The sequence below is a fragment of the Epinephelus moara genome, chromosome 20 (assembly GCF_006386435.1).
Source record: "Epinephelus moara isolate mb chromosome 20, YSFRI_EMoa_1.0, whole genome shotgun sequence".
Lineage (NCBI taxonomy): Eukaryota > Metazoa > Chordata > Actinopteri > Perciformes > Serranidae > Epinephelus > Epinephelus moara.
Genome location: NC_065525.1, coordinates 46,271,812 through 46,298,546, shown reverse-complemented (window position 1 = coordinate 46,298,546; position 26,735 = coordinate 46,271,812). Strand labels below are relative to the sequence as shown.

General features: G+C 45.1%; 1 protein-coding gene across 50 annotated transcripts in view; it reads right to left on the bottom strand.

Moving 5' to 3' along the window:
• LOC126408458 (pleckstrin homology domain-containing family A member 7-like) overlaps positions 1 to 26,735 on the bottom strand; it is a 197,382-nt gene that overhangs the window by 35,550 nt on the left and 135,097 nt on the right. For 49 of the 50 annotated variants that reach the window (XR_007571862.1, XR_007571867.1, XR_007571855.1 and 46 more), the window contains exons 8-12: positions 24,893 to 24,993; positions 7,713 to 7,894; positions 4,370 to 4,918; positions 3,596 to 4,142; positions 1,647 to 1,730 (exon numbers count right to left, since the gene is read on the bottom strand). Coding sequence is in view for 1 of the 50 variants with exons in the window: in XM_050074018.1 (XP_049929975.1) it covers positions 945 to 1,187; positions 1,647 to 1,730; positions 3,596 to 4,142; positions 4,370 to 4,918; positions 7,713 to 7,894; positions 24,893 to 24,993 (1,706 nt within the window). In the remaining 49 variants the exon portion in view is untranslated. Of the gene's footprint in view, positions 1 to 944; positions 1,188 to 1,646; positions 1,731 to 3,595; positions 4,143 to 4,369; positions 4,919 to 7,712; positions 7,895 to 24,892; positions 24,994 to 26,735 lie in introns of all 50 variants that reach the window. The other variant, XM_050074018.1, reaches the window with a different exon arrangement.

Below are 26,735 nucleotides of genomic sequence, written 5' to 3'. Positions count from 1 at the left end.
CCGTTAAAGGGTTTTTTGGGGAGTTTTTCCTGATCAGCTGTGAGGGTCATAAGGACAGAGGGATGTCGTATGCTGTAAAGCCCTGTGAGGCAAACTGTGATTTGTGATATTGGGCTTTATAAATAAAATTGATTGATTGATTGATTGATTGATTGATTGATTGATTGATTGATGATGGTGGGATGATGGTTGGGATGATGGTTGGATTATGGGGGGATGATGAATTCTTCACACAGATGGTTTAAAGGTGTTACACACACACACACACACACACACACACACACACACACACACACACACACACACACACACACGTGTCAGATCAGTTTTAAATTGAAAGTTTCTGACATGTGGTATAATTAGAGGTGCTGATGGTGTTTGGACTCAGACAGCAGAGACATGATGATGTTCAACAATGATCGCCTGAACTTCACCACTTGTCCTGACAGCGGTATGAGAGGATGTCTCAGGATATTAAATGTCATTAGGATTCATCCCGAGGATGACGACCCCCTCACAGCAACATTTCATTCAAATACAGAAATTATTTTTGACAAAATCCAGTTAAAATCAAAGTGTTGGACAAATTAAAGTCATGAAGGAGTCTTAAAATGATTAGAGTTCATTATCTGATGAGATGTTTCAGTCTGGACTTGGACAGACAAACTGAGGGACAGAAAAACTGATGGACAGACAAACTGACAGACAGACAAACTGATGGACAGACAAACTGAGGAGGAGACAGGAATGATGGACAGAAATAATAACGACACGTGTGTCAGAGAGACAGTGTTGAACATTCAGAGTTTTCTGTGTGACAGGAGCAACAGGTGAAGATCTCCATCAGATCAGAGTGTGATGCAGCTCCGCAGTGTGTTCAGCAGCAACCTCCACCAGGCCGTGGTAACATGAGGGGCGGACAGGAAGGGGGGGACGGGCCCCACCTGGGTGCTGCAGGGGCCCAGGGGAGTGGAGACGCCCACATGTCGGAGGTGGGACACAGGAGAGGGGCCGGAGCTGAGGAGGGGGCTGGTGCTTGTGGTGGTGGTGGTGAGGAAGTGGTTGTGTTGGTAGGCGTCCGTGGGACCGTTGAGCCGCTGGAGCTGGGAGATTGCGTGCTGACGAGCGGAGGCCATCTTGGCCTGATGCCGGCGCAGCTGAATGAGGAGCAGGGTGAGCTCCTCAGGCTGTGGTGCACCACAGGATGTTAACACTGACCACACTTCAGTCAAACCATAAAAACTTCTGTATTCACTAACAGCTGACGGACAGATCGAACAGCAGATACATTTAGGAGGGTTAATGGTGTCGAGACAGAAGACTGAACTCACAGCGTCACGCCGGAGACAACGTCTGCAAATGTTCAGCAGCCGACCGGCCTGTGCCGACAAAAGACTGATCAAGATTCAATATCTACTAACATTTTGTTTTAGTGAGGAATGAACGCTGACTGATCTCTGTCAGCGTGAACACATCGTGAGACTGAACTCTGAAACAGCGAGAGGGAGTTACACATCACTTCCTGGGTCAGCCTGTTAAAGTTTCTGCTCCAAACAGAGACAAATGACATCCCTACCCACAGTAACACTCTGTCTAACATTAATATCTAAAATACAGTGAGGCTGTGTTTGATTAGTCAGACGTACCGTTTTCCCGTGGAGGCTGGGAGCACTGACTGTGTGTGTGATGTAACCAGACGCAGGCATTGACCGTCTCTCGATAGTAGCAGCCTGACAACACACAGACAACACAGTTAGTACACACACGAATACACACACACACACACACACACACACACACACACACACACTCAGTGGTGTTTAGAGACAGTAAACAGTCAGATTATGGACAGTGTCATCACCTCATCATTAAAGGCTCCTGCTCCTGTTTCAGAGGAGAAACTCTGTATTCTTTATCATTATTATTCAACACAGTATATTAAACAGCTCTGTATAGAGTGTGCCAGTAAACCCGGAACTCCGTTAGCGCTTTTAGCACTTCCGGTTCTCTCGTCTAAAAGTCAATACGTTTTTTGAATGGGATTTTGGTAAAATGCCTCAAATAAGGTCTGTGGTTAACAAAAGCTTAAGAGAGTTTCAGGTTTTGTTCTATGACATAAAACACGTCAGTAAATACCCTACTTGTGAATTTTGAAGCTTTTACGTGTCGTAAAAAAGGCGGTTGCTAACAAGTTGCTCAATACGACTACAAACCCTGTCGGGGACATCACCCCCGAACAGGCGAGAGTGCTGGCAGTCCGCCATTACAGTTTCTTATTTAGCTTAAAGATTTCCCCGTTATACAATGTTTTTAAAATAAAGCGGCCGAAATCAGTTGAAAGCTTAGTGGCGGTGACGTCAAGAGTCATGTGACCGTGGAGTAGTATTGTAGTCCGTTAAAGCCTAACGTTAGCTTTTTACTTCGTCATTTAAGCTTCAAATGCGGTATGAAAGGTGTTCATATGTGAAGATTATCTCGCTGAACAAAACCTGTAAGTATCATAAACTTGTGTTAGCCACAGAGCTTATTTTCTGACATAATCCAAAACTCAATGCAAAAATCACATTCACTTTCTCTTCCGGGAACCAGCGCGATGCTAAACTTCTGGGTTCTGACATCAGCCCTGGCACACTCTATATATGTATTTATACAACAGTTAGTTCCGACCGAGTAATCTGATTGGACGAGAGGCATTCCATGAGTGCTGATATAGAGTGTAACATCACTGGGACTTTAACAGTAAAATCACTCCGCTCACAGGTGTTATAAATATAAACAGAACCGTTAATTAACCAGCTGTCACACTCGCTACATTGACGCAAACTGACACTATAGCGTTACACCAAGAAGATGGATATTTTCCCCAAAATTACATTTGAATTAAATTCTGAGTGGTCGTCAGGACAGGACGAGGAAAAGGAAAGCCAGGACTCTTCTGTGCAGACCTCCAGGTGTGTTTGAATCCGGCCGTGCCAACATCCAGGTTTGAACTGGACGAAGTTACACAGCTGCAGATCAACAAAGTAGCTTGTGAGTTCCTGGTGTGTGTGCTGCGTTGCCTGGCAACAGACCGAGGGAACTTTTTTTTTTTTTTCGCGGAGCTACATAACATACTTAAATCATTTATTTCATCACCTTTTGTTAACATTTCCTTACTCAGCATTGCTGTTTAAGCTGTTGCTGACCTGTTGTATAAAAGCAATATCACACTGGAGGGAGTGACGTTGGACTGTATATCGTCACGGCTGTGATTGTCTTCTATGACCGAATCACAGCCGTGACGATATACAGTCCAACGTCACTCCCTCCAGTGTGATATTGCTTAAATATGTATGTACGTATATATGTATATATGCAGTTTACAGTGAGAGTTTGATGTGGACTAACTGCTGACATCACAGTTTCATTACCTCTGATAAACAAAAGTCTAACTGTCCCACTGAGGTTGTGTTTGGACACTCATGTGACCTCAGCGTGTCCAACATAAACTAAACCTGTGTGAGGACAGAACAGTTTACTGACGCTGCAGGACATCAAATAAAGACAAGACTTTAGTTTCACTTCGACGGGTCGTCTGTAACAAACATTATTTTACCTTGAGCAGCTGAGACTTGGTCCTGCGGGGGGACATGGTGAAGGGCATGTCCATCACTGACCTATCATCCACCGGCCTGACGGTCACCCTCTCCGCTGGCGTGTGCGGCCTCCGTGTGGGCGACAGGGTTCTGCTGCTGCCGGGTGGAGGCCCGGGTGGAGGGATGTCTGCAGCTGAAGGTGGGACTGACACACAGCGGGACGCTCCTTCAGACCGGGTTAATGACGAGGAGGGAGGCACGGTGGACTGGGGGCGGGGGCCAAATGGGTAGTCCGGGGCCGGAGTGTACAGCGGCGCCGTGGGGCTGCCGTGACGGAACTGGTGGCGCTGCTGCCACTCGTACAGTTGCCACACGGTGTTGGGCCCCGGGTCGGGGGTGAGGCGGAAGTGGCTGAGGCGGTCCTGGGCGTACTTGTACTCGCCAAGTCGGGCGGGTGTGGGGCTCTGGCGAGGAGTCTTTGGCAAGGTCTGATATGCATCTACAGAGGTGAACTTGTGCTGGGTCGGTGGCGTGCGTCTAGGGAGAGTGTTCTCTCTGGATGACGGGCTGAAACAGCAGGACACAAAAACACTCACAGGTCTCACGTCATAAACACAGAGTCAAAGTCAAGTCGAATCTTTTATCAGCGTCAGACCTCAAACTAAAGTCTGACTCAGGCCATGTGACCTGAGTCCCTGACCTTGACCCACCTCTGCGGCGCAGTCAGTGAAACATAATGTCAGTAATCTGATAGGACTTTGTATTTGGATATCAGACATGTGACAGTGACGTACCCTTTGTGCTCCGTCTTCTGCACTTTGACCCACTGCTCCACCTGCTCCAGAGCGCTTCTCCTGTGCACCTGTTTGTGTGTGTCAGCAGGGGGTGGGGCCGGCGCCCTCTGGTACGTCCCTGCTGCAATGCCATTGGGCTCAAGGATGGGGCTGGGCGTGGACATGAGGCCGTTCCTTGTACAGACGCTGGAGGGGAGAGTGGAGGCAGCTCGTGATGGCGCCCGGGAGGGAACCCTGGATACGGGCGCTGAGGCTGACACGTGGTCTAACTGCGGGAGGGCGGAGGATGCAGGGTTGGAGGGGAGGGATGTGTGTGTGTCCATTTCCAGGGTGGTACTGCCTATAGGGCGCTCCAGTGTGGCGGTGGCAGGAGAGTCTTTGTGGAAGCTGCAGCGTTCGTCTGTGTCGTGGTGGATGGGCTCCAGGAGGACCTCGTGGATGATGGGCTTCATGGCGTCGCAGTCGGAGGTCTTGTGGTGATTGATGTGGTTGGACTGAGGGACGGCCTGCTGCTGCAACATGTTGAATGTCTCCAACTTATCAGATGGTCTGTGGAGAGAAGACATGACACGGTCTGTCATTGTTTATACTGTGTGTGAGTTTGTCTCTAACACTGTGAGAGTTTGATTCCTGAGAGTGACGGCAGAGTGGTGGCAGACAGCGGTGAGGAGATGAATAATCAGACACACCTGAGAGCTGGAGGAGGAAACATTAACAGAAGCATCAGGGAGGAAACAGAGAGTAAAGTGATTCTGGTTATTCTCCTGTCTGACGCCAACTCCTTGAATATTTGTAAAAAACTCAAGTGTTACACAGGAGAACAGGAGGATAATTAACTCCAGCTGACAGATGATTCTTCTTCTTCAAACCTCTTGAAGGATTTCAGTGTTTTTAACTCGATAAGCACCAGTTCTGTTTCATTTGATCACTGCCTTGATATCACATGGATGTGTCCTTCATCCATCTCAGAGGTCTCTGTCTTTGCTCTGCTGAACTGAATTTAAACTCTGTGAACGTCACATAAAAGACAAACTTTTAAAATCAACACTAACTTTAAGAGCAAAGCTAAAAACACAGGACAGACGAGGAGAGGAACCCTGAGACCACAGCCAGGTGTTAAACTGGGTAATAAAATCCTGTCAGGTCTCTGAAGTTCAATCTCACACCACAGTTTATATTTAGGAGATGAATTAAACAGCCTCAGGCGTCGACAGCTGGGATCTGAAGATATTCAATATAAATGATTAGTTTGTCTCCGTCAGTCTGACTTTAAAGTTTGGATCTGTTGGCGTTTGAGGTCGTTTGAGGTTCAGTGTTAGAAAGATTATTTTGTAAATGCAGCACATTATAGTTATTAAAAATGAAATAAATAATTCAACTGTTTTAATTACTTCAGCAAAGTAATGTAACTTATTACACTTGATTATGGTTTGATTACTTTTCTAACAAATGTTTTAAACTGGGCAGTAGAGCTGACAAATGTCCAGAAATAGGCTCTGCCAGAGGAAGACATTCCTGCACGGGATGTTTGCTGTCGTCAGAGGTTCAGGTACTGGTACTGGTACTGGTATTGGTACTGGTACTGGTGTTCGTATTGGTATTGGTACTGGTACTGGTACTGGTATTGGTATTGGTACTGGTATTGGTACTGGTACTGGTGTTGGTATTGGTATTGGTACTGGTATTGGTATTGGTATTGGTACTGGTACTGGTGTTGGTATTGGTACTGGTACTGGTACTGGTGTTGGTACTGGTATTGGTATTGGTACTGGTATTGGTACTGGTACTGGTACTGGTACTGGTGTTGGTATTGGTACTGGTACTGGTGTTGGTATTGGTACTGGTACTGGTGTTGGTACTGGTATTGGTATTGGTACTGGTATTGGTACTGGTACTGGTGTTGGTACTGGTGTTGGTACTGGTACTGGTATTGGTATTGGTATTGGTATTGGTACTGGTATTGGTATTGGTATTGGTATTGGTACTGGTATTGGTACTGGTACTGGTGTTGGTATTGGTATTGGTACTGGTACTGGTATTGGTATTGGTTCTGGTATTGGTATTGGTACTGGTATTGGTACTGGTACTGGTGTTGGTATTGGTACTGGTATTGGTACTGGTGTTGGTGTTGGTATTGGTATTGGTACTGGTATTGGTATTGGCACTGGTACTGGTACTGGTACTGATACTGGTATTGGTATTGGTATTGGTACTGGTGTTGGTATTGGTATTGGTGTTGGTACTGGTACTGGTGTTGGTATTGGTATTGGTATTGGTACTGGTACTGGTATTGGTACTGGTATTGGTGTTGGTGTTGGTACTGGTACTGGTACTGGTGTTGGTACTGGTATTGGTATTGGTATTGGTACTGGTACTGGTATTGGTACTGGTATTGGTACTGGTACTGGTACTGGTATTGGTATTGGTATTGGTACTAGTACTGGTACTGGTATTGGTACTGGTACTGGTACTGATATTGGTACTGGTGTTGGTATTGGTACTGGTACTGGTACTGGTATTGGTGTTGGTATTGGTACTGGTACTGGTATTGGTGTTGGTACTGGTATTGGTACTGGTACTGGTGTTGGTATTGGTATTGGTACTGGTGTTGGTATTGGTATTGGTATTGGTAGTGGTACTGGTACTGGTACTGGTATTGGTATTGGTATTGGTATTGGTACTAGTACTGGTACTGGTATTGGTACTAGTATTGGTATTGGTATTGGTACAGGTATTGTAATTGGAATTGGTACTGGTACTGGTACTGGTATTGGTATTGGTATTGGTACTGGTATTGGTACTGGTACTGGTATTGGTAGTTTTTTAAGACAGCACCCAGCTGTGGTTTCAGCAGCCAGATAATAAAACACAGTCCATTAGAATGTCAGCTCAGGACTGTTTACATTAAAACTGGTTTTCAGGGATGATCACTATCAGCTGATCTCTGGTCAGGGGTCGTTCAAAACCTCTACAGTACTGTACAACATGTCTGGTACCAAACACAGACTGACAGAGGACAAACATTTAAAGATAGAGAGTGTGTGTGTTCAGTCAGGTCAACAGCTGTGTGATCCTAATGAGCTGCTTTAATCAACTTTATATCTCAATATAGAAACTCTCAGAGGACAGAAGTTCTGATTTATAAGTTACAGCTGTCAGACAGCAGGGGGAGCTCACGGTGTTCAGCTGACAGGTCAGTGTTTGACAGTAGGAACAGAAGAAGAGACGACCTCTGGAGGAACGTTGAGTTTGTTCAGTCTGTTTATTTAGTAACTGAACGTCATCCTCCTGCAGGACCTCCTGACTTCTGTGTGTGTGTGTGTGTGTGTGTGTGTAGCTGTACCTGATGAGCGTGTGTGTGTGGTTCTCCATCAGTGTGGCCTGGTTCATGGCCCTCAGCCAGGTGTTCATGTCCTCCTGGGTGTCGGCACTGAAGTAATACGTCCTCATCCCACTGTGCTCCGCCTGCGAGCCAATCACAGAGCTCTGCTTGTAAATGTACGAGCGCATACCAGTGTGGCTAGCCTATAGGAAGAGAGAGGAGGACAGGTCAGAGGGACAGAGACACCGTCCAGCTTCAGCTGAGGTCAGAGGGACAGAGACGCCATCCCACCAGCTTCAGCTGAGGTCAGAGGGACAGAGACACCGTCCAACCAGCTTCAGCTGAGGTCAGAGGGACAGAGACGCCGTCCATCTTCAGCTGAGGTCAGAAGGACAGAGACGCCATCCCACCAGCTTCAGCTGAGGTCAGAGGGACAGAGACACCGTCCAACCAGCTTCAGCTGAGGTCAGAGGGACAGAGACGCCGTCCATCTTCAGCTGAGGTCAGAAGGACAGAGACGCCATCCCACCAGCTTCAACTGAGGTCAGAGGGACAGAGACACCGTCCAACCAGCTTCAGCTGAGGTCAGAGGGACAGAGACGCCGTCTAGGTTCAGCTGAGGTCAGAGAGACAGAGACGCTGTCCCACCAGCTTCAGCTGAGGTCAGAGGGACAGAGACGCCGTCCAGGTTAAGCTGAGGTCAGAGAGACAGAGACGCTGTCCCACCAGCTTCAGCTGAGGTCAGAGAGACAGAGACGCCGTCTAGGTTCAGCTGAGGTCAGAAAGACAGAGACGCCGTCCCACCAGCTTCAGCTGAGGTCAGAGGGACAGAGACGCCATCCCACCAGCTTCAGCTGAGGTCAGAGGGACAGAGACGCCGTCCAACCAGCTTCAGCTGAGGTCAGAGAGACAGAGACACCGTCCAGGTTCAGCTGAGGTCAGAGAGACAGAGACACTGTCCCACCAGCTTCAGCTGAGGTCAGAGGGACAGAGACGCCATCCCACCAGCTTCAGCTGAGGTCAGAGGGACAGAGACGCCGTCCAACCAGCTTCAGCTGAGGTCAGAGAGACAGAGACACCGTCCAGGTTCAGCTGAGGTCAGAGAGACAGAGACGCTGTCCCACCAGCTTCAGCTGAGGTCAGAGGGACAGAGATGCCGTCCCACCAGCTTCAGCTGAGGTCAGAGGGACAGAGACGCCGTCCAACCAGCTTCAGCTGAGGTCAGAGAGACAGAGACGCCATCCAGGTTCAGCTGAGGTCAGAGGGACAGAGATGCCGTCCCACCAGCTTCAGCTGAGGTCAGAGAGACGAGGAGGAGACATGCTGTCCAACAAGAGAAACATCATCAGGCCAAACAGAGACAGCCAACGAAGGAAACCACACAGAGACTAGCCAGGTAACGACCAACGAAGCCACAGCTGTCGACCAATGAGAGGAGAGATAGATGAGGAAATGAGAGCGTCAGAGAGAAGGACGTCAGAGTGTCCTCACAAACCTGATTTGATTTTGACAGCTCACAGACCTACTGAGGACACATGACAGGTCAGAGGTCACAGTAACTTCATCATATCTTTACATTGATGCTCGCTTTGTTTCTCAGCAGAGGATCATTAGGTAAAAACAGGAAGTGACATCACTCCGAGTGAATCTGAGAAGCAGCTCTGTAAAGATGAGGTGTAAAATGAACGTGTGACAGACACAGTGATGGGGTGACTGTCCTCTGAGATTTAAGTGCTGAGCTGATGATGAACACGTTCACACCTCAGACTGTTAGTCAGTGATGTCACACGGCACTGCGACAGTCAGGAGCTCCGTTACATCATCAGAGCCAGATGTGAAGACGTAGCGTGCTGCAGAAGATCTGAAGAATCAGACTGAGCATTTCATACGTTTCATATGATGAGAGACGACACTCAGTGACCTGACAGGTCTGATCATATAAACTGGAGTCTGTGTTTCACTGTCGTCACTGACACATGATCTGATCTTATTATTAATGTTTAACATCAGACTGTGAATCATGATTTCATCACTTATTTTATTTTAAACGTCTCTGAAGCTCAGAGTGAAACATCGTCTGGATCAATGTCTGACTTCAGTTTGTCATTAAATCCACCAGCAGCACACGACACAGATAATCTGTTAAGACATAAATATATTCCTCGGCCTGCTCTGATGACATCTGCAAGAATCCAACACATCTGAACATCAACAGCCAATCAGAGCCAAGGACGCACCTGTCAGTCACTGCTGATGAACTGAGGTCAAACTGTTTCACAAAGCAGTGCTGATCAAACATCAATCAATATTCTGTAATTGAGGTGCTGTATTGAGGATGTATTTATGTAGTTCACAGCTCACACAAGCAGATGTCAGTGTGTACGGGTGGAACAGGAAGCTGAGCTGAGACAGACGGCAACTGTGAGCGGTGGTCGACAGGCTTCCTGTTACAGGACGGGAAAACAGCCCGCCAGCAGCGACAAGTCCGACGTGTTTTATTCTTCGAGTCGCTGCAAACATATGAGACAAAATGTGACAACACATTTCCTCCCTGTCACCATGTGAATAGGCGGAGCTCTCCTCCTCCTCCTCCTCCTCCTCCTTCCTACATTGATCAGAGCCAGAAGTTTTTATATTCAAGAGATGATTCTGTGTGTGTGGGAAGACGGAGCAGAGACACAGGCTTACCAGCCTCAGGAAAATGAAAACAGCATGTCTCTGGCTGCATGTCTGTCCACTGAGGACCTGACCATCAGCAGAGATGTTGGTCTCTCTGATTGTCCTGCTGTGTCTTGACACTCGTCTCACTGTCACATCTTTATTTGCTTCATCAGAATCAGAATCATGTTTAATCTCCCAGTATGTGTGCACACAGGAGGAATCTGACGAACATACAGAAGTGGAACATACAGAATATACAATATACAAAAAACTACATCAGATATAAAAATATATACAATGTACGAGGACGCAGTGTTGTTGTCCTGCCACTCTGTGACTATTAGGAGTTCATCAGAGCGACAGCCTGGGGGAAGAGGCCGTCTTTGTGATGGGTGGTTTTGGCGAACAGTGCTCTGTAGCGCCTACCGGTGGGGAAGAGCTTGTGTCCAGGTGTGAGGGGCCTACACTGATGTTTCCTGCCCGTTTCCTGACCCTTGACCTGTACAGGTCCTGGATGGAGGGAAGATCAGTCCCAATAATCCTCTCTGCACACCTGATTGTCCTTTTCAGTCTGTTCCTGTCCAGTTTGGTGACAGATCCAAACCAGACGGTGATGGATGTGCAGTTCATACTGTGATCAGATGGGACGTGATTCCTCAGCAGTTCCTGTCTGCAGCGTCAGACACACAGGAAACACCTCATGTACACACTGAGCGACCTGATGAATGATGCAGGCTGTCGTATCTCTGCTGCTATAAAGTCTGGGTAAGCTCCAGCTCACATGAACATTAACGCTGCTTTGTCCCTTCCAGGTTCCCCTACAGTCTGAAACCTGTCAGCCGTCCTCTGACAGTGCTGCTGTCTGGCTGCTGAAACAAACTCAGCTTATCTCACTGCAGCCTGCTGCTGCTGCTCTAAAAATAAAACGACCAACCATCCTTCCTTCACTCGTAGTCGATGCTGATCCTGGTTCATATTTAAACATCTGGGAGCCGATCGCTCCGCTCACGTGATTCGTCCACATTTTAATAACCTCTCTGATGATGCTTGTGTGGACGCTATATTTATTGGAATAATGTCTGTAGAGAAAAGTCTGAACTATTTAACTGTGTAAAGGAACAGGTTCTAAATAAAAGGACTTTTTTTTTAAAAATAAAAATAAACATGTTTCACTTTAGAGTTTGGTTTGTGTCAACTCCGTCAGAACCACTAAAAAGTCAACAATTTTAATTCTTCCAGTCCAAAAAGAATCTAAGGTCCTGGAATACATTGTAATAGTGTTTAGTTACACTGAAATGTAATAAAATACAATATATAAACTTGTGTTATGATTTCACACCATTCTGAATATCCACATTTCTTAATGTCTGCATTTTCAATCTTTGTTTTTAATCTTTATACCATAAAAACAATTTCCTTAGATAAATAAGACATATAGTCCATGAGCCAGACCACCGATCATAACAGAAAAGATGGGCAAATTCTTGCTGCTATTTTCTTTGTCCTATATATGTCTACATTATTTATTGACATGATAGCCATTGCAGACTGGTAGTTTAGTGATGGTTATCATGCACTGAATATATGGACCCCTATTGTGGAAACCCATTGACTGTGTATGGTGCATATTTGGTGCTATGGTGTTTGTGAACTACTTGTTGACTACTCAGGCTGTCTAAATCAATCCAATACATTCTTAAGATATTGAAGAACTGAAAAATGGTATTAATGGCTACCCAGATAAAATATGAGGCTGCTACAACCTTCTTTTTTAAAATTTTGCATAGGTGGAAATTACATTTTAATTTTTCTGTTCTGTATCTATTCACACCAGAGTAATTAGGTGATATTTACCTTCTTTTAGACACCAGATTTGAAGTCTCAAAAGTCTTACCTTTCACCACGTACCAGATTTATGGATGTAGCCCTTATAGTTCTGGAGATATACTCATTTTTATGTGTATATGGTGTTTCAGGCGGAATGTCCATAAAACATGAAAGGTTTATTTATATCAAGATCCCTGTGCCTATGGTAATAATAACCATATGATTCACCTGCAAGACTGATGGTTCTGAATTTAAGGAAAATGATAACATACTCATGAAACAAATAAACACTTTACTTTTGAAGCAATCATTTGAACAAAGAACTAGAAAAAAATAGACTACGATCCTTATGTCAAAAAATGTGGAGCACACTAGTACAGTATTTAGATTATTTCAAGGCCTGACTCAAGATCAGTCATCAGTTTCTGAGTCAGTCAGGTCTGTATCTGTGATAGTGCTGCACGATTAATCTAATCGCAATCGCAATCGCGATGTCAGGCTGTGTGATTACATAACTGCATAAAAGGCTGCAATTTGCGATTTAATGTAAATAAATGTTAACGTGTGTGCCTGTGAACGTGACTGCCTCTCCTACAGTGTGCAGAGTTTGTCGACATTACGCCCACAAGCTATCCTGGTGCGTGCAGCACGTATGGTCAGGTGACCACCCGGCGTGCAGCAGTGACCAACATAGCCGCTGTAGAAGAGCATGATTGAGCACGACCAAAAACAGACTGAGTTGGTGGTGAAAAAAACCCCCAACGTCTGTCATATGACGATACTTTGAGTTCAGGTATGGCGACGTTAAACAGAAAGACGTGCTGTGTAAAACTTCACGAGGTAAAGTCGCCACGTCCCGTGGCAACACGACCAATCTATGTCAACACTGGAGACAGCACAGAGGAAAGTACGAAGAATGCATGCGAGAGAAAGCCAAGCCAAGTAATGTTAGAGACAAAGAGACAACTGAAAACCGCCAGAGCCTCATAAAACAACAACAAAGCACAATTACGCAAATATTTGTAAGTGTCACGCCATACGACAAGACCTCAAAGAGACACGGGGAAATCACGGACTCCGTAACAAACTATATGATAACAAATGAAAAATTGAGCACAGTTTTGCTTGGGTTCGGCCCACCTGACATGCTGCTGTGTTGTGCAATTGTCTATTCACGTACTGGAATTTGTCATTTAAGTGACAATGCCTGAACGCAACACAGGCTCTGCTCCAACTGAGTGTGTGTACAGTGTCGTGCTGCGCTGCTGTGTGAGCAGCTGTTTGACTGTGCATAACAGCAGTCTGTTGATGGTCATTTACACACTGTTCATATGAAATAACTATGTCAGGTCAGGCCAGGGACGCCTATTATAATGTTAGGGGAAACACTGAATCAAGCAAGAAGACTCATGATACCATTTAGGCCTATTTATGATATTGTAATCGCAATCGCAATTGCAAATCGCGATATTGTCCACCAAAATCTCAATCGCACATTTTTCTCAAATTGTGCAGCACTAATCTGTCATCATCGTGTTAAGGTCATCCTCATGGGGTTGATTTGCACAGGTTGGTACATTTCAAGCCATTGCTCATGCACTGGCATTCCGGAAGCTTGCATCTACGACTGTAGTTGCAGGACAGCAGCTGCAGCACTGCCTCGGGCTGGAGATCCCCACATCCATTCCAGGGTGAGCTGACCTTCATCACTTCTGGCCCAGCCATGTTCAACTAGGCTTGGGACTTGCAGCTGTTGCTGGAGACTACCTCTCCAGATGCCAGCCTGGTAGCTGGCATGCATAGCATGCATAAAGAGGCAGTCCTCGCATGGTGGTAGCTGGCTAGATTCAAGCTTCCCACGCCATGCGCAGAAAAGTTGGTAGCGGGCTGTGTTGATGTCCTCTGTCGTCGCAGGTGCTGAGTACAATTTACATGTGAATGTTTGCAGCCTCTTGAACAGGTCAGGGGATACTTTCCAGGACTGCCCCAGCTCAAGGAACACTTGTTGGAAATGCTCTGATCTTGTGATAACCTTTAAGGCTCGGTGCTTACCACGGCCTGCGAAGGCACTCACAGTATTGCATCGGAGTGAATGCATGCATGCCACCCAGAGCATTACAGACACCATCTCCCAGCCTCTGACGTAGCTTGGTGATATCAAGATACCTAACCTGGTTCTTTGTTCAACATCTCTGGAATAAGGAACAGGAGAAATCAGCAGAGAATGCCAGGCAGAGCACCAGCACAGCAGTGTCATCAGCTGCTACTACAACAACACTGTAGCCTTCCATTGCAGCATGGGCTGCATACAAAATGATTCTTGTGTCAGCCTCCTCTTGGTTTGACTGCCCACTGATCCTTGGTGATGTGCAAGCAGCTTTCCTCACTGGCGATGTACAGCTGCTTGTCATTCAGCTTGTGTCTCAGCTTGGGTGTCTTCAACTCAGCCACCAAGAACTTTATGAGGTTTGTCTTGTTGGCTGAGCTCCTGAGAAACCTTCTCCATTGCTGAATCTGGTGACCTGGTGCAATGTTTCAGAACTGTATTCCTGTGGTGCACCCCCGATTCTCTCTCTCTGCATTCTTAATTGATTCCTCCCGATATACATCGAAGACCACATCAATCCTCTGGCTCCTTCATGTAGAATTTGATTCAGGACCGAGTCTGCAAGTTAAGAGAAGGTCTGCTCATTGCCCTTCATCTTCTGAACCAGACTCATCCCATCGATGATGGTAGCAGACAGCTCAGGGATGGTCTCCGCTGGTAAGACCTGCTTCTCCAGTTCCCTGGCCAGAGCGGCTTTGCCATTGCCATGGTCACTTGCCAATGGAGACGGGACTCTGAGAAAAACCAGCAAAGCCATTCTGGTTCTGATTTTAAACAGATTGAGGTGACAACAGATAACGAACAAACTATTTTTCTCTTTTATTGAACATAAATAACATAATAACAGCAAACATCCTGTAAATTACACTGTTTACAACAATCTTCAAAAACGGACTTCTGTGCAGGTCGCAGTTTGGCCATAACTAACACCATGTTCGAGCATAACACTACTAGTGGAAAACATTTCGGTTTTGGGAAAAATGCCATATATGAGACTTTAATCACCCACGCGTGGATGCTGCCGACCCACAGAAAAAGACCTGTTGAAAAATAAGCGGAGTGGTGAGTATCTAATAATCTCGCTGTGTCTACTACTATCGGGAGATAATCATCAGTGCCCCGGGCCCGGACACAACCCTTTAACTGGACCAGGAAGAGCAGAGGTAAAAGCTGGGTTTACCTGTGATGATTTATTCCCCGAGGGCTTCAACGCTGGTGCGCCGACGCCGTGTCGGTCAGTGGCGGAGGTATGGAGTCGGATAGCAGAGAAATGGTCACAACTTTTACCGGTTCGGGATTCCAGGATAAACTCTTTACATCAAGAGTCAGGATTGGAAGAGATGTGTCGCGACGCAGAAACAACAACACGAAAAAAAGGGGAGCTCCCAGGTGTGCCAGGTCTCAGACGTTAAAGCAACAACTTGGAAGCGGTAGCTCTGTGTTTGCTCGGAGTGGCCTTCATCTAATTCATCTACATATTCGCAGCCTAATTCCAAAGATTCATGAGATACGGCATTTCTGCCTTCAAAGTAAAGTAGCAATTCTGTCATTTTCAGAGACATGGCTGGATGCCTCTGTTGGTGATGCTGAAATTGAAATTGACAATTATACTGTGATACAGAGAGACAGAAATCGACAAGGAGGGGGAGTGTGCGCATTTGTCAGAGCAGATTTGGCATTTAATGTCAGAATGGACATAAATAATGACCACATTGAGGCAATATCGTTGGACATGTTACTCCCAAGAACTAAACCCATCTTAATCAGAGTCTGCTATCGTCCACCTGACCAACGCAACTTTTATGAACTGCTTGAGCAATCATGCAATAACTGTGTTGATTTCATGAAATCAGAAGTAATCATCACTGGAGATATGAATACGGACATTCACTCAAAGGACACTCAGATCTATAAAAACTATGTTAATTTTTGTCAGCTGTTTGGTTTACACCAGTTAATTTCTGATTTTACCAGGGTTACACCCACTACTCAAACTATTATTGATCTTATCCTTGTGACCAATCCATTGAACATCTGTCAAAGTGGAGTGATTGAATGCTGTCTGAGTGATCATTTTATTATCTATGCTAGTCGTAAAATTCAGAGAAATATTTTTAAAAGTCATAATACAATTACAATGAGATCTCTTAAAAACTATAGCCCTGCTGCTTTATGTGAGAACTTGATGGCTATAAATTGGACCGATTTAATGAAATGTAATGAGGTTGATAAAGCTTAGGATTTATTTAAGTCAAGTTTTCTACAGGCTGTGAATTGTATAGCTCCACTTAAAACTATTAGACTAAAGCAGCGTACAGAGCCATGGATGTCTAACGATATTTTAAAGGTCATTAGAGATAGAAACACAGTTTTTAAGGAATTTCCGTTAAACCGGAGCGATGCTTGTTTTGTCCAATATAAGAGCTTACGTAATGAAGCACAAAGACTTATAGAGAATGCAAAAAGATCCTTTTTTAAAGATAAAATATCTGAGCATCAAAATGAACCCAAAAAACTTTGGAAGGCACTAAAAGAACTTGGATATAGTAAAAGTACAAAAACTAAGACTGTCAAGTTTAGTTTGGAGGTGAATGGTAAAATCACCTGTGACAAAAAAGGTGGCTGATTATTTAAACACCTATTTCAGCTCAGTAGCCAAAAATCTGGTAGCAAAACTCCCTGGCCATTCGGGTGCATTTAATGAAGAGCAGGTGCAGAAGTATTATTCAGAACAAGGCATCCAGTCTGGATCCTTTTCCTTTAACAAAGTGAGTCCTATAAAGGTTGTAAGGAGACTTCAAGAACTTAATATTAGTAAAGCCACAGGCCTTGACAACATTCAAGCTAGGTTCCTTAAAGATGCAGCAGATATTATCGCCCCGGCTCTCACGCATATTATAAATTTGTATATAGAACAAGGTAGTTTTCCATCTGATTTTAAGACGGCCAGAGTTTTACCCCTTTCCAAGAAGGGCAGCAAGCTTGATGGGGGTAATTATAGACCTGTATCTATCCTATGTGTAGTGTCCAAAATTATGGAAAAAAATCATACATGAACAGATCGAAGAGTACCTACATAAAAATAAGATATTTTATCAGTTCCAGTCAGGCTTTAGAAAATTACACTCAACTGAGTCCTGCCTGTTGTTTTTGACTGATAAAATTAGAAAAGAACTTGATCAAGGAAAACTTTGTGGAATGGTTATGCTCGACCTGCAGAAGGCGTTCGACACAGTCGATCATGGCATTTTAACCCTATGGGCCCTAGGTGTTTTTGGGGTATTTTTACTGCCTTTACTTTTAAGCTCATATCACAGTCATTATAAAGGCTACATACACATGCTATATCTTGTTTTTTTCAGGACAATCTGGGCTAACCAGATGTGCCATCATTACATGTCCTTCTATGTGCCTTTCTGTGCGAGCCTGTATTCCTGAGTAATCCATCCAAGAGTAATGTGTGTGCAAAGCTGTATGAAAGCTCTGTTATACATAATTTTAGTGTAACTTTATCATTTTTTTCGCTGTGAAAACACTGGACTACCGACAAGTGCTTGGCCTTGTCGGAAAGTTACAATTCTGCTGTTTCGCGTGATATGCGTGGCTTCTCGCTATGACGCACGGTCGCAGAGAAAATCAATAGAGAAGAACAGGTGTGAATTTGGACGCACTATGCGTCGTTTGGGCCCATAGGGTTAAATTACAAATTAAGAGCTCTTGGTTTTAGTGACAGTGCTTTGAAGTGGGTAGATTCCTACCTTACTGACAGACACCCGAGGGTAGACATAAATGAAACGTTATCCATCCCAAAGGCTATGACATGTGGTGTCCCACAAGGGAGTGTTTTGGGTCCACTGTTGTTTTTAGCATACATTAATGATCTGAACTTGGCATGTGCATATGATTTATGTTTATATGCAGACGATGTGGCATTGCTGGTATCTCATAAGAATAAAGCAACTGTAGAAGATACACTAAGCGCGGAGATTCAAAAACGTAGCGGGGTGGCTCTCCGAAAATAGGCTTTCTCTTCACCTTGGAAAGACTGAGTCCATTCTCTTCGGAACTAGACCCAAATTGAGAATTTCACCCAATTTAGAGGTAAAATTTAGGCAGTCAGTAATTACGGCAAAAACAAAAGTTTACTACCTTGGATGTGTTATAGATAATATTTTGTCAGGAGATGATATGGCCATGAAAGCACACAAGATTACCAACAGAACAAAATTTCTGGCAAGAAATGCAAATATACTGGATTCAGCAAATTAAAAACCTTGGCTGGAGCATTAGCACTATGCCATTTTGACTATGCTGCCACCTTCTGGTACAGTGGCACTGCACAGTCTCTTAAAAACAAACTGCAGACTGCTCAAAACAAGTTAATTAGAGTTGTTTTGAAGCTGCATCCGCGCACTCATTTGGATTCAGTCCATTTCAAAACGATAAATTTCTTAAATGTGGAAAAAAGGGTGGTGCAGATTAAAATGTGCATTGCCCACAAAATAGCTTTTAAAAATGCACCTCCCTACCTTGCTGACCTTTTTAATCCAGTGAGAGCTACACACTCTCACAATACCAGAGGCAGCCAAACAAATTTTGTTCCCTTGAAATTTAAAACTACCTTTTCATACACTGCAGCTTGCCTGAGGTGTGATCTTCCCGTTTCTCTCAAATTAATCTCAAATGAGAGAAATTTTAAATTCAGATCAGTGTTTGCTAACAAGTTTCTCTGTTTCCTGTTTCCTGTCATGGAAACACGTCTTCATCTCTGACAGTGACTCCTGAGAGGTAAAATGTTTCTGTCAGAGGAGTCTGGTGACTGTGGGCGGGGCCAGCAGCAAAACCTATTTTAACACCCTGAAATTAAATCAACATCAGTTGAAGTGTCCACTGTCTTTACTGTAGTTTACTGTACTGTACTGTAGTTTACATTACTGTACTTTACTGTAGTTTACTGTACTGTAGTTTACATTACTGTACTTTACTGTACTGTACTACTGTACTTTACTTTACTGTACTGTAGTTTACTGTTCTTTACTGTAGTTTACTGTACTACTGTACTGTACTGTAGTTTACTGTTCTTTACTGTAGTTTACTGTAGTTTACTTTACCGTACTACTGTACTGTAGTTTACTGTTCTTTACTGTAGTTTACTTTACTGTACTACTGTACTGTACTGTAGTTTACTGTAGTTTACTTTACTGTACTGAGGTTTACTTTACTGTTCTTTACTGTAGTTTACTTTACTGTAGTTTACTGTACTTTACTGTACTGTAGTTTACTGTACTTTACTGTAGTCTACTTTACTGTACTTTACTGTACTGTAGTTTACTTTACTGTAGTCTACTTTACTGTACTGTAGTTTACTTTACTGTAGTTTACTGTAGTTTACTGTACTGTAGTTTACTTTACTGTACTACTGTACTGTACTGTAGTTTACTGTAGTTTACTTGACTGTACTGGGGTTTACTTTACTGTTCTTTACTGTAGTTTACTTTACTGTACTGAGGTTTACTTTACTGTAGTTTACTTTACTGTACTGTAGTTTACTTTACTGTACTGCTTTACTTTACTGTACTGTAGTTTACTTTACTGTAGTTTACTGTACTGCTGTACTTTACTGTACTGTAGTTTACTGTACTGTACTTTACTTCACTTTACTGCAGTTTACTTTACTATAGTTTACTGTACTGTAGTTTACTTCACTGTACTTTACTGTACTGTAGTTTACTTTACTGTACTACTGTACTTTACTGTACTTTACTGTACTGTAGTTGTAGGGATGTCGTATGTTGTAAAGCCCTGTGAGGCAAATTGTGATTTGTGATATTGGGCTTTATAAATAAAATTGATTGATTGATTGATTGATTGATAGTTTACTTCACTGTACTTTACTGTACTGCAGTTTACTTTACTGTACTTTACTGTACTGTAGTTTACTTTACTGTAGTTTACTTCAGAGTTCTTCAGAGCGGGTGCACACACAGTTTCAGCTGAGATAACTGAATCAGATGATGAGGAGATTAAATATTGTTTTGAGGTTGTTTGTTTTCTGTGAACTGTCAATCAATAAATTTAATCTGGGATGATTTATGATAAATGTCAGCATGATTTTAATTGACCTGTCTGTATGTGATGGTTTCATTTGATCCTGTGGAGCTCTCTGTAAACTCAGTGTGAACATGAAGGAATCACCGATCGTCCTTCTGATGTTTAATAATGATGATGACTGAGATTTTACCGGCATGATGGTTTGTAGAAATGTGATGAATTACTGTTGAGGATGCTGCAGTTATCTACAGTTGTGTGTACTGACAGCTGCTCTGGACTGTTGGAGAACCTTCTCCATGTGACACTGAGGTAAAATGACTCATTCGTCACTATATTTCTCACTGACAGGTCTGATGAAGGTTTAAAGGCACACATATCGATATGCTAACGCATGTTTTAGGGCTCATCTACATTATTCATGGTGACCTGTGGGGGGTGGAGATGAGGCTTGTGCCCGTGCACCACAGTGACTCAGGTTAATAAAACAGAATCTTCATAAATGTGACCAAAACAAAGCATCTGCACGTTTCTGTTTCTGAGTCATGAATGTACACAGAGTTTTATTTATCTGTCTCCTGGTGTGTTTGGAGCGAAGACCACGCCCCCAGTAAGCTCATCAGGCTTTGATGCCAAATTTTATAGTGGCCAAACAGTCGCACTGCAGTTTCCAGTCCGTCACCTGAAAGACTTTTTACCACTGACTCACATTATCAAAGAGACGTCTGTGAATCAGAGGAGATGATGACACGTTTCACCGTGTCAGGATTTGATCCTGTCAGTCCGACAACATCTGTTACGTGTCAGAGCCACAAACATTAAATCATCTTATTCCCATTCACGTCAGCGAAGCGCTTAACAGGAAGTTCACTGCTCAGCTGGTGGAAGACTGTAGTGCACCTGCTCTGTGGGCCTGATGATGATCATGTGGTCATGCGATTTAGGTTCATGAGCAACGTTCATAGGATTTAAAGGAGCTTCACTGCCAACGCTGTGTCCAGGTCTGTTAATACATCCACAGAGCCAGAAACAATGATGTCACAGCCCATGTGACCTCCAGCAGACCACACACACATTTAAAATCCCTGTCGATTACACACACGCACGCACACACACCCAGCAGCAACAGTGGTCGGTGGCTTAAAATAGCGCCGTGTGAGAGACTGCGGCGGTGTTTATCAGGAATGCTGAGTGTCTCATTCAGCGGTGAGAGCGCGACCTGAACACCTCCACACTGAATCCATCCAGCGTTCAGCCTCTTCTCTTTGTGCTGTGGCTCTGTGACTGTTGGGGGGGGGTCCTCATTATTTGTTTTCTCCACTTTATTGTTTAACAGAAAATATGTACAGTCCCTCTCTGCATATCTCTGTCCTCTGTTTCACCAGCCGTCCTTCCTCTCCTCCTCATATCACTTCCTGTCTTTGTTTAACAGCCTTAATCACTTCCTTCCTTCCTTTCCTTCTCTCCTTCAGCCTCTCCTCTCTCCAACAATCTGAACAATATCTCTCACCACTCAGAGAGGCCGCAATAGTGGCGGTCCTCCTCCCCGTGGACAAACACTCACTCACACACACACACACACACACACACACACACACACACACACACACACTTTGTCAGGGCGCTATATACAGACTCATTGTGCTGGTCCAGATAAGACTGAGCAGCTCCTGATAACGCTCATGCTCCTAGACGTTCAACTGAAGGAAATAAATACAACATGGACCACTGCCTGCGGGTGTGTCGGTTCAATTCCTGCCAGTTCTCAGAGAAACATTCAGAGGTTCTTTTTGTGTTAAGAAGGATCGTGTCAGGAACAGACGCAGAGTGAAACAGTTCCTCTGAGACACAGCCTCCATGTTCAGTCAGACATGTTTCTGCTCCTTGTGTGTGTAAGAGGTGTCGTGAGGTGACGTGAGCTCCAATAACAGAGTGAAGTTGTCTCCTCGCCATCAGAGCAGTGCATGCTGGGACAGGAGATGTGACAGATGGAGCAGACAACCAGAGCAGCACATAGATGAACGATAAGCCCCACACCACATCAGCCAAACACAAAGGTTCATACTGCCATAACCAGGACGGCGTGACACACAGAGAAACACATGACGGCCACGCCACGCTCAGAACATGCATCAGACCCATCAGAGGAATATACACACTGTGACATCATCAGCTGTATATTCCATCACACACACACCCACCACACACCAACAGCATATTAACGTGTGTCAGGTTCACATGTGGCACAGAGAGACAGGAAGTACCTATTGATGGGCGGGCTGTCACTGGGCGATGCTCACAGGGACAGCGGGCAGCCAGCCAATGGGAAGAAGAGAGGGAAGAGGACTGGGTAAATCGGGGGGGTGCCAAGGCTTGGAGGTTTCATTTGTGGCGTCGTATGACGTGTACGTGTACGTGTTGGTGGTGAATGACCGCATCACTCACACGTCACCACATCCATCATATAACACACACACACACACACACACACCATCAGACTCACTCTGTGGGTAACTGGTCCTACTGGTGTCAGGCTTGGTTCTTTGATGGGTTTAATGGGAGTTTGTGTTTTTTGTCAGAGTGATGTTTCACTGCAGCAGGACAGGTGACGTCCTATAGGTTTCACTTATTGATCTCCAGGTTTCTCATCATGTTGAACAGCAGCTGTGTTTCCTTCTGATCAGACATGCGTCTCTACACCGGCCTGAAAAACTGTTGGTTTGTTTACAACGTCTCCATGACAACATACACAGCTGATCGTAAACAGACGACAGGACGTGTGTCACAAACTGCAGTAAAAACCAAACTAAGATACGTCTCATGAATGTGCTGAAAACAAGACTTGTACTGAAACACAGATCACATCAACATCTGACATCAACATGACGTCATATCAGGAAACACTTGATCTCATAAAGGGTTAATTCAGACGATCAGAACAGAAGGTGTTGCTGTTTACATGACGCGTATCAGATTCACACTGTTGTCATATCTGCTTCACTGTGGAACATTAACGGCATATAATCATAGTCTGTGATCTGGATTAAGAAAGTTATGGACCACATCTGAGAACAAACTCTTGTCCAACATCAAGCAGCACTTCCTGTGATGTCATCCATCACACTGCAGTCTGAGCAGAGTTTACAGCTGGACACAGCTCGCTGGTGAGGGGCGGAGCCAAACACTGGTCGCAGTGGGAACCAGATCCAAGAACGTTTAATCCCCACAACTCTGCCCATGTTCCCTTCCTCTTAGTCCAGGACCCACTGAGTCCAGGTCCCACTGAGTCCAGGACCCACTGAGTCCAGGTCCCACTGAGTCCAGGTGCCACTGAGTCCCACTGAGTCCAGGACCCACTGAGTCCAGGACCCACTGAGTCCAGGGCCCACTGAGTCCCACTGAGTCCAGGATCCACTGAGTCAAGGTGCCACTGAGTCCCACTGAGTCCAGGACCCACTGAGTCCCACTGAGTCCAGGCCCCACTGAGTCCCACTGAGTCCAGGACCCACTGAGTCCCACTGAGTCCAGGACCCACTGAGTCCAGGACCCACTGAATCCAGGACCCACTGAGCCCAGGACCCACTGAATCCAGGACCCACTGAGTCCAGGTACCACTGAGTCCAGGACCCACTGAATCCAGGACCCACTGAGTCCAGGACCCACTGAATCCAGGACCCACTGAGTCCAGGTCCCATTGAGTCCAGGTCCCACTGAATCCAGGACTGAGGGCAGGCTGAGGGCGGGCTGAGGGTGGGCGGGGTCACCACTGTAGGAGGATGTGTGTTATTGACTGTCACAGATATTTCTGTAGTTCTGACATGATGACCTCGTTAATAAGGTCACAGTTTATAAAGGATGAAACATTTTCAATGAAAGGTGATACAAATAATAATGATCAGTTTGTTTCTGTGACGTTGTCTCTGCTGCTCTAACAGAGACGTCTGTTCAACACTGTGTGCACTTCTATAACTGATCAGGTATGTTCCACAGTGAGGCCCAGAGGGAACCATGTGGCGTGTCATCAAACCTGCTGGTCAACACACAGAGCCACAGGTGTTCTGGTCGTATTTCAGTCGGAGAGGAAGGTGAATTATTTCTAATGAAGGTCCCTGTTATCGACGATATAAACCAGCTGAAGGAAACTCTCAGAACAAGTGTCCGCAGATATTTGACTTCATCATATGAGCCGACAGTAGGAACAAAAACTTAGTATCTCAAATATTTTCTGGCGTCTTCTGAAGGAATAAATTCAGCCTGAAACGTCCTTGAGTCATCGATCATGTTCAACAGTCTCACATCACGTCTCAAGTGTGCCGACAACACACATTCTTTACATTGATTCCTCTCAGAAAATAATCTGTGTATGTCTCCGTCCCTTCATCACAGTCGGTACAAACGTTCTCGCTGCAGATAAGCTTTAAAGAAAATTTTTATATCACAGAGTCCACATGACGATTTAATATTCCTGCTCTACACACACACACACACAAACACACACACACACACACACACACACACACACACACACACGCCAGGTGTAGGACGGAGACAGACGTACCTTGAAGGCAAACTTTCGGCTGATGTGGTCCTCTGGTCCCACGGCTGAAATGACATAGCTGGGCAGAGGAATACTGCCGAGGACCGACTCCTCTCTGCTGTCTGCAGACAGACAGACAGACAGATGGTGGGAGGGACAGAGGGCGGAGACAGGGGGAGGGACAGAGGGATAATGAGGGTGAGGAAGGTGAGAAAAGGAACGAGACAGAGATATGGAAGAAAGAAAACAGACTCAGATTAAATATCACTCATCACCCACTGATGTCATATCACACACGCACGCACGCACGCACGCACGCACGCACGCACGCACGCACACGCACACACACACACACACACACACACACAGTCATATGGCGTCATTTACACCGTTGTGCTGTGCCAAACAGTAAATGACTGCTCTCTGGTGTCTCTGTGTCACTGAGCTAAAGCTGGCAGCCCATCCACGTTCCTGTGTCACATGTCTCGCACACACACACACACACACACACACACAGACTCACTCACTCACTCCTATATCTTTGAGGACCGTCAGTGACATCACGCAGTCTTTAACCTTTGACCTTTGACCTGAACTGGCCAATAGCCTCTCAGAGAACAGATGACTGGTACAAACAGAAAACATCAGCTGGTCCTCACAGAGATAGAAGAGACCTGACTGTGTCCTCATGACTTCACACATGTGAGTCTGCAGAGTGTCTGTCCTCCTGTGGACACTGAAACATCACACTGAGACATCACACTGAGACATCACACTGAGACATCACACTGTGACATCACACTGATACATCACACTGAGACATCACACTGATACATCACACTGTGACATCACACTGTGACATCACACTGGGACATCACACTGAGACATCACACTGAGACATCACACTGTGACATCACACTGAGACATCACACTGGGACATCATACTGGGACATCACACTGAGACATCACACTGGGACATCACACTGTGACATCACAATGTGACATCACACTGATACATCACACTGTGACATCACACTGAGACATCACACTGATACATCACACTGGGACATCACACTGATACATCACACTGAGTCATCACACTGAGACATCACACTGTGACATCACAATGTGACATCACACTGATACATCACACTGTGACATCACACTGAGACATCATACTGGGACATCACACTGTGACATCACACTGAGACATCACACTGTGATATCACACTGATACATCACATTGTGACATCACACTGAGACATCACACTGTGATATCACACTGATACATCACACTGTGACATCACACTGAGACATCACACTGAGACATCACACTGTGACATCACACTGAGACATCACACTGAGTCATCACACTGAGACATCACACTGTGACATCACACTGGGACATCACACTGAGACATCACACTGTGAAATTATATGAGTGCATGGACACCTGTGCACATGAGGGTGAGTATGTTTGTGTGTGTGTGTGTGTGTGTGTGTGTGTGTCTAAGGCCTCTCTGTGGATCAAAGGAGTACTTAGTTAAAAATAATTGAAGGACATTTGGAGGACACGTTCTCTGAATGGTGAGAAAGGTTATCTGCTGCGTCACTCCATCTCACTGTCTCACTCCACCCCACTCTGTCTCACTGTCTCACTCCACCTCACTCTGTCTCACTCCACCTCACTCTGTCTCACTGTCTCACTCCATGTCACTGTCTCACTCCACCTCACTCTGTCTCACTTCGTCTTACTCTGTCTCACTGTCTCACTCCACATCACTGTCTCACTGCCTCACTCTGTCTCACTGTATCTCACTCCACCTCACTCTGTCTCACTCCACATAACTCCCTCACTCTGTCT